We start from the raw sequence: 14,169 nt of genomic DNA on the forward strand, positions 1-14,169 counted from the left end.
GACTTTCACCCAATGAGATTGAAGAGATAGAAATATATTTTCCCAAGTTCGGAGGGGAATTTACAGGGTGAATAAACTCGGCGCAGTATAAATTAAAACATCATTAATGGATGAAAAAGCTTTTAAAGCTCAGGACTCCAGCCCCAACAGACAATCATCCCTCAGCAGAACAAACAGGCTCAACATCCGGGTATACACATCTGAGCAACTGACGGCACAATCGCCCCATCCTCATTGGGCCAGATGTGTCACGTGGCCATAGTGGACGCCTTGACGTCGCGCAGCCAAGCAACTACAACTCCCAGAGTCCCACGCGAAGATGGCGCCTGCGCACTCGGAGGAAGCCGCGACACCAACGACGCTGCGGGGATATAACGCTTGCGCAGTGCCGCTGGATGGAGCGGAAGTGAACCTGAGCTCCGGTGTGAGTGAAGGACGCAGGCGCAATGGCCTGGCCACCGGCTGGAGGAGGTCCCCGGGGTCTCGGCGCAGGCGCAGTGTGGCGGCTGGTCTGCGGCGGCGGCAGCGGCGGTGGAGGGAGGCAGAGGAAGAGGACGGGGAGGAGGAGCAGGAGCCGGGCGGTGCAGGGCCGCCCATGGAGGAGGCCAAGGCTCCTAGTGACTCCGGTATGGCGGGGCACGGGCCCGAAAACTGGCTGTCCGGCTGGGAGCGGCAGTGCCTGGAGGAGGACGAGAGGCAGGAGGCCGGGCCTGAGAGCGGCCCCGGGGGGAGCGAGGCCGAGGCCCAGAGGCAGCGGCTGTGGCTGTGCTTCCAGAACTCGGCCACCGCCATCGCCCAGCTCTACAAAGGTAGGAGGGTCGGGGGGAGAGAGACACCCCGGGGGGTGGGGGAGTGGGGAGGAGAAGAGAGACCCTGGGGTGGGGGGGGGGGGGGGAGGGGAGAGACCTGGGGTGGGTGAGACCCTGGGGTGGGGGGGGGGGGAAGGGGATAGAGAGACCCTGGGGTGGGGGTGGGGGGAAGGGGATAGAGAGACCCTGGGGTGGGGGGGAGGGGAGAGACCTGGGGTGGGTGAGACCCTGGGGTGGGGGGGAGGGGAGAGACCCTGGGGAGGGTGAGACCCTGGGGTGGGGGGGAGGGGAAAGGGGATAGAGAGACCCTGGGGTGGGGGGGAGGGGAGAGACCCTGGGGAGGGTGAGACCCTGGGGTGGGGGTGGGGGGAAGGGGATAGAGAGACCCTGGGGTGGGGGTGGGGGGAAGGGGATAGAGAGACCCTGGGGTGGGGGGGAGGGGAGAGACCTGGGGTGGGTGAGACCCTGGGGTGGGGGGGAGGGGAGAGACCCTGGGGAGGGTGAGACCCTGGGGTGGGGGGGAGGGGAAAGGGGATAGAGAGACCCTGGGGTGGGGGGGAGGGGAGAGACCCTGGGGAGGGTGAGACCCTGGGGTGGGGGGGAGGGGAGAGACCCTGGGGAGGGTGAGACCCTGGGGTGGGGGTGGGGGGAAAGGGGATAGAGAGACCCTGGGGTGGGGGGGGAGGGGAGAGACCTGGGGTGGGTGAGACCCTCGGGTGGGGAAGGGGAGAGACTTGGGGTGGTGGGGGCGGGGGCAGAAAGAGATCTGGGGTCTGCAGGAGATGGAAATGGTCAGGGGTTGGTTTGGCAGAAAGAGGAATGGGGTCTGGGGTAGGGAAATCTGGGTGAGGGACGAGACAGTGGGTGGAGGGAGAGAGATGGGACTGGGGTGGAAAAAGACTCAGGATGATGTAAGTCGCGTGGGAGAGTGGGTAAGGAGGGGAGTTGGGGATATAAAAGATGGAAGAGTTGCGTTAGGCCAGAGAGATGACCAACTGAGCAGCAGAGGTGGGCAGAGTGTATTATGGTGAGGGAGTCCAGAACTAGAGGGCATAGGTTTAGGGTGAGAGGGGAAAGATATAAAAGAGACCTAAGGGGCACCTTTTTCACACAGAGGGTGGTACATGTATGGAATGAGTTGCCAGAGGATGTGGTGGAGGCTGGTACAATTGCTACATTTAAAAGGCACCTGAATGGGTATATAAACAGGAAGGGTTTGGAGGGATATGGGCCGGGTGCTGGCAGGTGGGACTAGATTGGGTTGGGATATCTGGTCAGCATGGACGGGTTTGACTGAACGGTCTGTTTCCGTGCTGTACATCTATATGATCCAATGTGGATAAGGTGGGTTAGGAGAGGAATACCTGCTACTTCAGCCCATTGTATCCCAAGTTCTGTTTTCACAGTCAAGGGTGTGGCTGATCTATGACCAATCTTCAAATGATCATCTTTGCCCTACATTCTGAAACATGTTAGTAAGTATCGATAGTGAGGTGCTGGAAAAGCCCAGCCAGTCAGGCAGCATCTGAGGAGCAGGGGAATCTGCGTTTCTGGCATAATCCATTTATCAGCAATCAATGATGAAGGACTGATGTCAGAAATGCCGATTCTTCTGCTCCTCGGATGCTGCCTGACCTGCTGTGCTTTTCCAGCACCAACTCTCGACCGATCTCCTACATCTGCAGTCCTTGCTTTCCCCTTTGTTAGCAAGTATCACAGTTTTGTCTAATGACTTCATCTATCAACAATGTATTTTTGTAATTTTTAATGCCTAAATGGTTTGTTAGTTTTGCGTGATGTGCAGGCCAAATATTGACAAATCATTTGGACTGGGAGATGTCTGTTAACACCAGCACTTGACACTTTCCTCAGGAAATCCTGGACTTTATATTCAGGAGCTGAAACTGTGCTTGACAGTTTGGTCTGTAACTACAACGTGAGTGTGCTGTGAGCCGAACCAAGCCAAGCCAAGGTGAGAGATGCCTTAGCAATGAAAATTTTGGGCCAGTCTGTCAGTGGATCAAACTTTAAATAGTGGTCCAAGAATTTTCATTGATAAGGCCTCTCTCATTTTGGCTTGGCTCACAGCACACTCACTGTGTAGATAGAGACCAAATTGTCAAGCACGGCTTCCGATGCACATAATATCAGAAACAATCATAGAATCCCTACAGAGTCAAAGAGTGGGTTGCTGGAAAAGCACAGCCAGTCAGGCAGCATCCGAGGAGCAGGAGAATTGATAATTCAGGCATAAGCCCAAAATGTCCATTCTCCTGCTCCTCCGATGTTACCTGACTGGCTTTGCTTTTTCAGCACCACTCTCTCCAACTCTAATCTCGAGCATCTACTGTCCTCACTTTCTGCATAGGATCCTCCAGTGTGGAAGTAGGCCAATCAGCCCCATACACCAATCCTCTGAATCTCGCCCAGATCCACCCCCCCCCCCCCCCCCCCCCATCTCTGTAACTCTGCATTTCTCATTGGCCAACCCATCCATCCTGCACATCCTCAGAAACAATGGGGCAATTCAGCTGCACATTCTTGGACTGTGGGAGGAAACTGGAGCACGCGGAGGAAATCCACTCCAACTCTGGGAGATTGTGCAATCTCCATATAGAGAGTTGCCCAAGGGCGGATTTGAACTGGGGTCCCTGGTGTTGTGAGGCAGCAGTGCTAACCAGTATGTCACCATGCTGCCAAAGTCCTGGATGCCCAGTGTTTTACACGCAGTTCTGTTGGCTGCGGTCTCCAATACCCATTTCTAATTTGCATGTTTATCATGGTCTGTGTTAACCACTGGATCTACAGACAGGCATTTGTCATCATCCTCAATATGCACCACTTTTGTGTATATAAGCATATGATTTAGAAGGTTAGTCTAAGTCTGTCAACCTGCTGCACTGTCAATGAGATCATGGCTGATCTCCCCGCCCCCCCCCCCCCCCCCACACTAACCTTTCATCTGTATAGTTGTCAAGAACCTACGCCTCTGCCTTCAAAATATTTTGAAAATTCTACTTCAACTGCACAGGATGGTGGGTGCCTGGAACACGTTGTCAGCGGTATGATAGTGTCATTTAAGATCTATCTAGATAGATACAGCTTCACTGGAGGCCCGCTGATGATGTCACCTAGTATGGTGATGAAAATGAGCCTTCCAGCTCAGCGAGCAAACCTACAATCGGGTGTGTTTTCTACTTGGCATGATGTGAGGTCAAGGTATGGTCATACAATACTAGTGAGTCTGCTGCTATCTCACCTTACTGATGGGTACAGATCTGTCCCTATAACACTGGGATACACTGCTTAAAAATCATTATATTTTTAATGGTTGTTCCTATGTCTATTATCATATTTTTCTTAAGTACCTAACATGATTCCATGAGAGAATTTGTGAATAATGAATTTGATTGAAACTGGCTATTGAGTTGTTTTATTTCAGTCCAATTGTTTGTTTTCTGGAAAGTTTTTATCGCGGCACTTGGGCTGCTCGGTACTGGTGGTTTGAATGAGGTTGAGTGTAACAGTCTTTCATGAGCATTCGGGGCAGGACTGCACTGTGGCTGAGAGTTCCAATTTAAGGAATTATGTTGCCTCTTTCAGATCGTGTATATGAACAGCAGCTGGGTATTCAGAGCCTGTGGAAGCCATTCCAGGCAGCAGCCACTTCTGTGACTTGTCTATATAAAGGTACGTCACTGACTCCCTCTAATTGTTGGTGCGATTGCCCAAACAGTGCCGCATGGATCCATACGGCTGCCGGTTCCTTCAGAGCTGAGTGGAATGTTTTATGCTTGGGTTAAGGGGCACGTTCTGCTTGAATGTTGAAGGTCCGCACATTTTGAAAGGCAATTTCTTTTTTTAGTCTCTTTATCAGACAATCAAACTTTAAATAGGACCGGCCCAAGAATTTCTATTGATAAAGCGTCTCTCGTTTTCAGGAGGTCACCCAGTGCTTCATGGCCAATGAGTGTTGCCAAAAGCAGAGTTCAAGCCACAAGAAATTAGGACTTTTTTGCTGCAATTGTTTAAGACATTGAACCAATAAATACAAGCATTGTATTTGGAGGATTTCTGCCACCCACCAACAAAGCTGTGAATGAGCTAATGGCCACTGCCAGCCCATTGCCTGGTGCTTCACCTTTTACCAAGGCAGCTGGGGAAGGGGGAATAAATTCACAGTGTTAGCCTTTCACATTAGGAACAAAATTGGGCACGGATGCAAAAACAGCAACGGTGATGTAAGAAAGAGCTTTTCATACAGTGAGTGGTTAGGATTTGAAACATGCTGCCTGGGGTAAAGTCCTCGAGTAAAAAGTGAGGTCTGCAGATGCTGGAGATCAGAGCTGAAAATGTGTTGCTGGTTAAAGCACAGCAGGTCAGGCAGCATCCAAGGAACAGGAAATTCGACGTTTCGGGCCAGAGCCCTTCGTCAGGAATGAGGAGAGGGTGCCAGGCAGGCTAAGATAAAAGGTAGGGAGGAGAGACTTGGGGGAGGGGCGATGGAGATGTGATAGGGGGAAGGAGGTCAAGGTGAGGGTGATAGGCCGGAGTGGAGGTGGGGGCGGAGAGGTCAGGAAGAGGATTGCAGGTTAGGAGGGTGGTGCTGAGTTCAAGGGAATCGACTGAGACAAGGTGGGGGGAGGGGAAATGAGGAAACTGGAGAAATCAGAGTTCATCCCTTGTGGTTGGAGGGTTCCCAGTCAGAAGATGAGGCGCTCTTCCTCCAACCGTCGTGGTGTTATGTTCTGGTGATGGAGGAGTCCAAGGACCTGCATGTCTTCGGTGGAGTGGGAGGGAGAGTTAAAGTGTTGAGCCACAGGGTGGTTGGGTTGGTTGGTTCGGGACTTGGAGAGAAGTAAGGGAGGAGGTGTGGGCGCAAGTTTTGCATTTCCTGCGGTTGCAGGGGAAGGTGCCGGGAGTGGAGGTTGGGTTGGTGGGGGGTGTGGACCTGACGAGGGAGTCACGAAGGGAGTGGTCTTTGCCGAACGCTGATAGGGGAGGGGAGGGAAATATATCCTGGTGGTGGGGTCTGTTTGGAGTTGGCGGAAATGACGGTGGATGATATGCTGTATGCGGAGGTTGGTGGGGTGGTAGGTGAGAACCAGTGGGGTTCTGTCCTGGTGGCGGTTGGAGGAGCGGGGCTCAAGGGCGGAGGAGATGCGGTGGAGGGCATCGTCGATCATTTCTGGGGGGAATCTGCGGTCCTTGAAGAAGGAGGCCATCTGGGCTGTTCGGTATTGGAACTGGTCCTCCTGGGATCAGATGCGGCGGAGACGAAGGAATTGGGAATATGGGATGGCATTTTTACAGGGGGCAGGGTGGGAGGAGGTGTAGTCCAGGTAGCTGTGGGAGTCAGTCGGTTTATAGTAGATGTCTGTGTTGAGTTGGTTGCCCGAGATAGAAATGGAAAGGTCTAGGAAGGGGAGGGAGGAGTCTGAGACAGTCCAGGTGAATTTGAGGTCGGGATGGAAGGTGTTGGTAAAGTGGATGAACTGTCCAACCTCCTCGTGGGAGCACGAGGCAGCGCCGATACAGTCATCGATGTAGCGGAGGAAAAGGTGGGGGGTGGTGCCAGTGTAGTTGCGGAAGATGGACTGTTCCACATATCCTACGAAGAGGCAGGCATAGCTGGGGCTCATGCGGGTGCCCATGGCAACTCCTTTGGTTTGGAGGAAGTGGGAGGGTTGGAAAGAGAAGTTGTTCAGGGTGAGGACCAGTTCAGTCAGTCGAAGGAGGGTGTCAGTGGAAGGGTACTAGTTGGTGCGGCAGGAAAGGAAGAAGCGGAGGGCTTTGAGTCCTTCGTGATGGGGGATGGAGGTGTACAGGGACTGTGGTAAAGGCAGGTTCAATTGAAGCACTCAAGATTATTGGATTAGAATTTAAAAAGAAACCGTGTGATGGGTGACAGGTTTTTGAGGGAAATATTTGCCTGATGAAAGCACAATGGGCCGAATGGCCTGCCCTCCTACTAAGCATTGTGATTCTCATAGTCATATTGCAGGTCTGCATGTGCATGGTTTTTCTGATGTTTTTGAATTGCTCCACTGCTAGTCACTTTTGATTTGAGTGTAAAAATGACCTTCATTCCCAATCCCTTGAATCCAAGAGGAGTAAACTTGAAAGTTGTCTGTTCGTGATGAGCTCTAGTGTTGCTTTTGACCTGCAGGATTGCAAGATGGGCGAGCATTGATCAGTGCAGTGTGCTGCAGAGAGCCATTCCAGTGCGGGGAGGAGTGTGTTGGTGCTGGTGACATGTAACACTGTCGTCCAGGGCAGTACTTAATGTTCTCTGCTGTTCTGAGGGTTGTTATTGCCTGTATGCCACTGGGCAAAGAACTTGGCATGGTTGGAGAAGAGCTTGAAAAGGGCAGGATCCATTTGGCATTGTCCATTTGTGAGCCAGTGACATTGGTCAAAGCAGCAATGATGTTCTGCTAAGCAAGTTTGAGGAAGTTGATTTTGAAGTTAATAAGCATATTATGATGCCTTGTGTAATAACATCTGGGTTACATCTTAAACTGCAGGCAAATGGCTGGAGGTTTAAACAGTTAAGAGATCTGAATATGAGGGTCAGTGGTGTGAAAAGATAGGGAGGGTTCCCTGTGCCCATTAAGGGACAAATACCATAATATGGACTCCACATATTCCCAGGCCAGCATCTGTGCTGTCAACTTGAGCACCAAGCTTGAAGCTCAGAGCAGTGGAAGGAGTCGGGTCAAAGGATATTTACAATCTAAAGAAAACCCAGAAGGTTTGGAGAGTAGTGTAGCGATCTGGGGAAATGGGCCAGGAAGTGACAGTGCAACGTCAGTCATTTATCAGCAGGTTAGATCGACAGTCGGGTGGTTAAAATAAAACTCGAGGCTCTGCATTGGAATCTACAGAGCATTCATAGTAAGGAAAAAACTAACAGCAGAGCGAGAGATCACTGGGTTTGTTCATGTTTGCCAAGACAGAGACATAGTTGCAAGGGGCCAAGGTTGGGAAGTAAATATTCCAGGCTCCACAACATTGTTAAAATTCAGCCTGAACGGAAGAGGGGAATGAATCATAATAGGATGAGATACCACTTTGTAACAAGATTCGGAAGAATAATCCCTTTGGGTTGGGGTTAGGAATACAAGAGTCGTCATTCTCTGGAATTGGTTTGTCAGTCTGGTGACAGTAGTGAAACTATTGAATGAATGTGAAGTATCTGGAGTTTCTAATAAAAGCAAGGCAATTGTCATTGGGGGATTTAAATATACTGGGCAATTTAATGGTGAATTTGTAGAATGCATTCACAAGAGCTTCTAGGGCCAGCTAGGAATAGTTATTTGGGATCTGGCATTGTGAAATGGGTGGGGTTAATTCATAAATCTGAGGAAAATTTCATCAAGGATGTGTTTTAAAACCATTCACGGATCTTTTCTGGGAGGTGAGAGGATGTTTTCCCCACTTCCAAGTGTCATCTTTAAAACTTGAGCGAGTTTTGGATATTAGCACCATTGGGCAAGTGGCAAAGGATCCCAGAGTATGCACCAGGGTTGAGAAGGCTCCTTGTGATGTTCAGCTGTGTAACTTGAAGCAATGCTATGGAGCGTTTCAGAGACTGAGAGGTGATCTCACTGAAATGTACTAAGATTCTTAAGGGGCTGAGACACTGTCCCCCTACCCCCAGTTAGGGATATCTAGGAGACAAATGAGGAAGGGCACTGAGCAGGAAGGTGTGAAAGCTCAGCCAGGCTGTGGGCACAGCAAACTAGGGAGACATTCAGAAGATTGGTCAAGGATAGTAGAGCAATTTCAGGGAGTCTTGTGGTCATCTTCCATTGGATCTCTTAGGATTACAAAGTTGTGCTTTTTCTGCTGTAACTGATCACTCTTCCATTCTCATAAGAATGAGCTCTGCCATACATTTGTGTTTTCTTGAAACCTTGCATCCATTGAAAGTGAGGAGTTTGAAATTCTCTCGCTCACTCTCACGCTCGCTCGCTCTCTCCTCCTGCCAGCCCACTGGAACCTCATTTCTTAAATGTTATAGCTGTGCCTGGTCGAGGCTAACTACTCTAATTTCTTTTGTATATCCACACATGCCCTGACCTCTCGTCCATGAGACCCAGCCCTTTCTCCTTCAATCCTATTCTTATGAACCTGCCATCTCCCAACTCCCTAGCCGTTATTGCCTATAGTTCTCTCTTCAAATCTGCTCTGGCTCGGACTCGCTTCCTCAAAAAACCTGCTGTTGACCCCTCACCTTTCCAGACCAGTGCCCCCCTCAATGATCTTTGACTTCCTCTTCTTCAGTTCCATATCCACTCCTTTGGCAAGGACAACTTGTCTCGATCTCTCCCATCAGCTGACTCTGTCTCTGCCTTTAGTTACTGAAACGCTCATCTGTCTTTGTTAGCTTTAGACTTGGCTATTCAATGCTGTCTCAGCCAGTGTCCTATCTTCCCTGTGTTATGAAAATGTGAAATAATCAAAGTTCTGTTAGTCATGTCCTTGCATCAATCTTGCTGTTGCTAACCCACAGTGGTCCAGCAAACTATCATAATTCTCAGTTATGTTTTCAAATCACTCCTTAGACCTTTCCTTTCATGCCTTCATGTCCTCTAGATCTATGACCTTCTGAGATCTCTCTGATACTGACTTGTGTATCCCTTCTCTGAATCCATGCACCATTAACAGCCCTATCTTCTGCCCTAACGCTGGAATTTATGTTCTCTCGCAATCCGTTATCCTGTCATATCTTGTCTGTGCTGCTGTATAGCGAACAATTAAACTCAAAGATCTCTGGAAAATCAGCAATTTTGAATAATTGGCTAGTGCTAGGAATGTCTGAGGGATAGTTTTCATCTCCGTTATAATGTTGTTTTTGAATCATTCAGTTTGGCCAGTTTGCTGTGTTCTGTTGCAGGAATGAGAGTATGTGTGTACTGTACTCATTTTTTTTTCTTTTGGCTGTGGTCCTTTGGAGCAGAAATTGTCTGGGTGGGCTGCAGCCTACGGCACTCATTCTTGGCCTAACGTTTCACCTTTGCATCCCTAGATGGGCTTGAAGCCTATCGAGCGAGCTTGGATCTGGGCGTGCAGGCAGGTTATCAGAGAAGAAACAAGGAAATGCTGGCTTGGGTGAAGAAGAGGAGACACATCATCCACCGCGAGGACCTGCTCAGCTTCTTGTGCAGGAAGTCACCCCCGTCCAGGAACAGCAGACTGGCACCTCGGCTAAACATTCCCTCCTCTGTGTTGGCACAGGAAGATTCAAACAGGACTGCTGAGGGTGACCTGCAGGCATTTACTGATGCCATTGCTGTGCATGGTAACTGAGAGATTATTCTGATTGCTTCCTGACTGATGTCTGCTCATCCCCAGGTGGATTTTGCAAAGTGAGGTTATACACTGGGATTGCACAGCGTGATATTGTTTCTCCTCATGTCCCTTCAGACTCATTTGATCCTCAAGCCTTGCTGTATTTCTCCACCCTGAACTGTGTGGCCTCCTGTGCATTACTGCCATGCACACACTCAGCTTTGCCTTCCTCTCTCCTATTTTGTTCCTAACTGTTCAATATTCTGTCATCGCTTGGTAGTAACACTCTCTTTGTCTTTGTCTTTGGCCTCTTAAAAAGCCACCGTGAATATTTCTGAACAGCTCCCAGCATTCTGAGCTCCACCTTTATTGTCTATTTCCACCCTGTCCATGTGCACGCGCGCGCACATAATCCAACTATCCGTCAGATTCTACATTGTGAATTCGTTAATCAGGGTCAGATCAGAGACAAGGTACTTCTTAAATTAATTATTCTGAGCTGAAATGGCCACCATCAGCCTGCGTGTGTGATAATACCGACTGGCATTTCATTGCAACATTAACCCACGTCATGACCTGCTTTTAAATTTTATTGACACTCTTCCCTTCCACGAAATCATTCAGAGTGAAACAGTTATATATTAGTCCTTCCTGATGCTTGTGAGGGAGCATCTAACGGATGGCATCTGGCAGGAGATGGAGATGAAGGTGATTATTTTCGGCATGGGCTGGGGGAAGGGTTTGGTGGAGAGGGACTCCCAAGTCTCCTGTCTCAGGCAGTGATGGGGCCCAGGTTTTTCCTTCAATCGTATTCTGGGTGTGGCCTTCATTGTAGGGCCTGGATTTCTTTCCTATTGCTCGATTCCCTCCGGCTTTAGTGACCAACATGAGCAGCTGAAAGGGCAATGAGGAATGAAGAGTGGTGGCAATCCCCTCCTTGACTGACTGGAGGGAGGCCAGGCTAGTATCTATCAACCCTTGCAGCCCACCCCAGACCAGAATTTACAAGTTTCCATTGTGTTTTATAACTTAGTGATGGTGAACAAGAGGTACAGTGCAAAAGGCCTATTGTCTAAAGTACTCCCAATGTAATCCTGGAGCTCCTTCTCCGTCCACAGTCCTGCATCTCCCTCCATTTCAAATATTTATTCATTATCTCTTATAAAACTGCAATGATCTTTGCTTTCACTGTATTATCATAGATTCCCTGCAGTGTAGAAACAGGCCATTTGGCTCAACAAGTCCACACCGACCCTCTGAAGAGTAACCCACCCAGATCTAGTCCCCTATTACACTACCCTGTTATTTCCCCTGAATAATGTACATAACCCACACATCCCTGAACACTATGGGGCAATTTTCCACAGTCAATTCACCTGACCTGTACATCTTTGGACCATGGGAGGATACAGGAGCATCCGGAGGAAACCCACACAGACATAGGGAGAATGAGTAAACTCCACACACACAAGTCGTCTAAGGTTGGAATCGATCCCGGGTCCCTGGCGCTGTGAGGCAGCAGTGCTAACCACTGAGCTGCTGTGCTCCCCCTTTCTGTCTGTGACAAATTCTGTAATTCACATCCTTTCAGTCCCCCGTTCCCTAACCAAAATCCTGCCTCAGCGTCCATTTCTGAATTTTAAAAACTCAGTTAACTGTTATCGTTGCTGCTGGGAAACAGTGATAGTATCTCAGTCTGGGATAACTATAGCTTCCCTTCATTGGTAATGCTGCACTGAAACCTCTCTGGTTTTAACGTCCTCTGTAACGGATCTCTCCGTATTGAACCAAGTTAAAGAAGTAACCTTGTGTTGATTTGACTTGCTTTGACAGGTGAAGGATTCTCATCACTTGTACACTGATCCTGGTTATAAACCACAAGGTGGTTGTCTTTTTAAACTTTACCTCTCTGCCCCCCCCTCACTTCGGGGATTATGTATTTGGCTCACTCCATTCTCCCACACTTTTCTTTGGGGTTGACTGATCCATAGTGCTGTTGTGTTAGAGAGCTCTGTCCTATTCTCAGGGCTGCCTGAAGACCGGTGTATGTTGAGGGAGAGAATTGAGATGAGATTTCCAAAGGTCACTTCTGACTTGCTGTCCCTGTTTCTCTACCCCACCCCACACAGGCCTCAGTGGTGCCATGGCGAACGTCAGTGTGCGCTCAGGAACACCCGGGTCCCCGACACACGGCAGCAGTAACTCGGCCTCAGTGCGTAGGCGTGGCAGCCTGCAGGACGTGGACTTAAATAGCTTTATAGCTGAAGAGATGGCTCACCATCTGGACAGCTCCAGGAAGCGGGCTCCAGCTCAATGCAGCGACATCATCACCGAGTCACCCAGTCACAAGCGAAGCCGAATGCTATGAACCGGCGCCGGAGCGGATTCGTGGACAGCTGGAGGTAATCCTGCACTTCCGGCAGCCGGGCAGGTGAAGCAGGGAATAGTAGGAACCAAAAAAAAGAAAAACGTGTAAACCTTTGGCCAAACATTTGGAGCAAATGTTTATGAAATAAAAACGTATTGTGATTACTTCAATTTTGCCACACACTTGTACTTGAAAATGCAACATCAAAGTGGGTTTTTAAAGGGCATTATGATTTTGATCTAAGTATTGCCTGCATTCTGCATTACATGGCTCAGTTATATCATTTTAAATTTTCATTTTGTAATTTTTTTCTTTGGCACTTTATTTAACAGTCATTTTTGATAATTGTTTGTAACGAACTGTCTCTCAGTTACTTGGCCCTCTGTGGATCTTGGTACCCGTGCACTGGGCTGCGTGCCTGCCTTCTGACCTTACTGTCATTTGTTGGTCTGTTTTACCCATGGGGTAGTTGGTCCTTAAACATAATGAGCATCTTTCCAAGGTTTGTTATTGTCAGTGACCCAGGACGTGTAGGGCACTTACGATGGCTGGAACTTGATCCATCGCTAGCATCCCCACATGTTCTGCCGTGAAAGGTTTAGATGTGGCACCAGTTTGTCTCCTAACACAGGAGTGACAGAAACCACCAGTCACTGTTTGGCCACTGCCCTGCAGTAACTGCGCATGTAACCATATTGTTAACCAATGATTTCCCAATACTGGCATGTCAGTAAAAGGGGTAGCTTCAGTCTGTGCCTGCTCTGCCCATAATCCCTCAGTGTCTTTTAAGCCACATTGCCCTGATCTTGCACCATAAAGGCTACGCAATTTATTCACAGCCTTTAAGGTTACAGCACATATGACTGTAAGGTCATCTGACTCGTGTGTGTGTGAATGTTCCTTTGCTGACAGTAGTATTATCCTGGTCTCTTAGGGTCAAGTGATTGTGAAAGGGTTCCTGATGTTAATCATGCCTGTTTTGAATTGTGCAAAACTTTCAATTGCAATGTTCTGGCTAATCACACTTATGAATCCAGTAAATATGGAAGCAACAAATCTTTCCATTGTCTCCTGTGTGTGTCTTTGTCTGTCTCTCAACATTTTTTTTCATCCACTCAGCCCCCTCTCCTCCACCCCTCCGTTTGCCCAGTAAATGTCAACCTGTGGGCTGCTGCAGCAGACAGCACAGGAATACTCTATGATACCGCTGTCATTGTGGGGCTGAGTGTTCCCACGCGGAGGTGCTCTCATTCTCTTGACTTCTCCTTGAAACCTTGCAGGGAGGATGGCATTCCCAACTGGGAGGGTGCAAAGCAATGGGAATGCGCCAACACAGACAAATGTGAAACGTGTGCAGCATTCATGACCAAGTAGAACAAAGTGAGAGCATTGCCTGAAGTAATTAAATATGTTCCGACAGCCATTGTGGCTGTAGTATGACAAGGACTTGGTCCTGAACATTGAAGAGGAACATGAAGCTAGGTCAAGGTGGAGGGGCAGTAAAGGATGACGTTATGCAGTAGTTAGAGATGACTTTGGCCAGGAGGTCAGGATGTAGCATCACTTCGAATAAAGGTGAGGAAATGGAAAGAAATCCCTAATGGGAGTGGTCTGCAAACCCCTGAATAGTCCCTACGTTGTGAGACATAATATACAAAAAGTGTCAGTTGCTGTGATAAAGGGAGGTCTAACTTC

At 49.0% G+C, this 14,169-nt stretch overlaps 1 protein-coding gene across 1 annotated transcript; it reads left to right on the forward strand.

Annotated features, from left to right (window-relative positions):
• Positions 1–490: 490 nt before the first annotated feature.
• LOC132827869 (HUWE1-associated protein modifying stress responses-like) lies at positions 491–13,530 on the forward strand. The gene is made up of 4 exons (XM_060844624.1): positions 491–809; positions 4,413–4,499; positions 9,844–10,116; positions 12,236–13,530. Exons 1-4 carry the CDS (start codon positions 596–598, stop codon positions 12,472–12,474), a joined length of 813 nt encoding a protein of 270 aa, XP_060700607.1. The 5' UTR covers positions 491–595; the 3' UTR covers positions 12,475–13,530.
• Positions 13,531–14,169: the final 639 nt, after the last annotated feature.

Source organism: Hemiscyllium ocellatum, chromosome 25 (assembly GCF_020745735.1).
Source record: "Hemiscyllium ocellatum isolate sHemOce1 chromosome 25, sHemOce1.pat.X.cur, whole genome shotgun sequence".
NCBI classification, from domain to species: domain Eukaryota; kingdom Metazoa; phylum Chordata; class Chondrichthyes; order Orectolobiformes; family Hemiscylliidae; genus Hemiscyllium; species Hemiscyllium ocellatum.

Coding starts and splice junctions, on each gene's coding strand:
- LOC132827869 (XM_060844624.1), top strand. CDS start 596: ATGGAGGAGGCCAAGGCTCCTAGTGACTCCGGTATGGCGGGGCACGGG. Junction 810..4,412: donor CATCGCCCAGCTCTACAAAG/GTAGGAGGGTCG, acceptor TGCCTCTTTCAG/ATCGTGTATATGAACAGCAG. Junction 4,500..9,843: donor TGTGACTTGTCTATATAAAG/GTACGTCACTGA, acceptor TTGCATCCCTAG/ATGGGCTTGAAGCCTATCGA.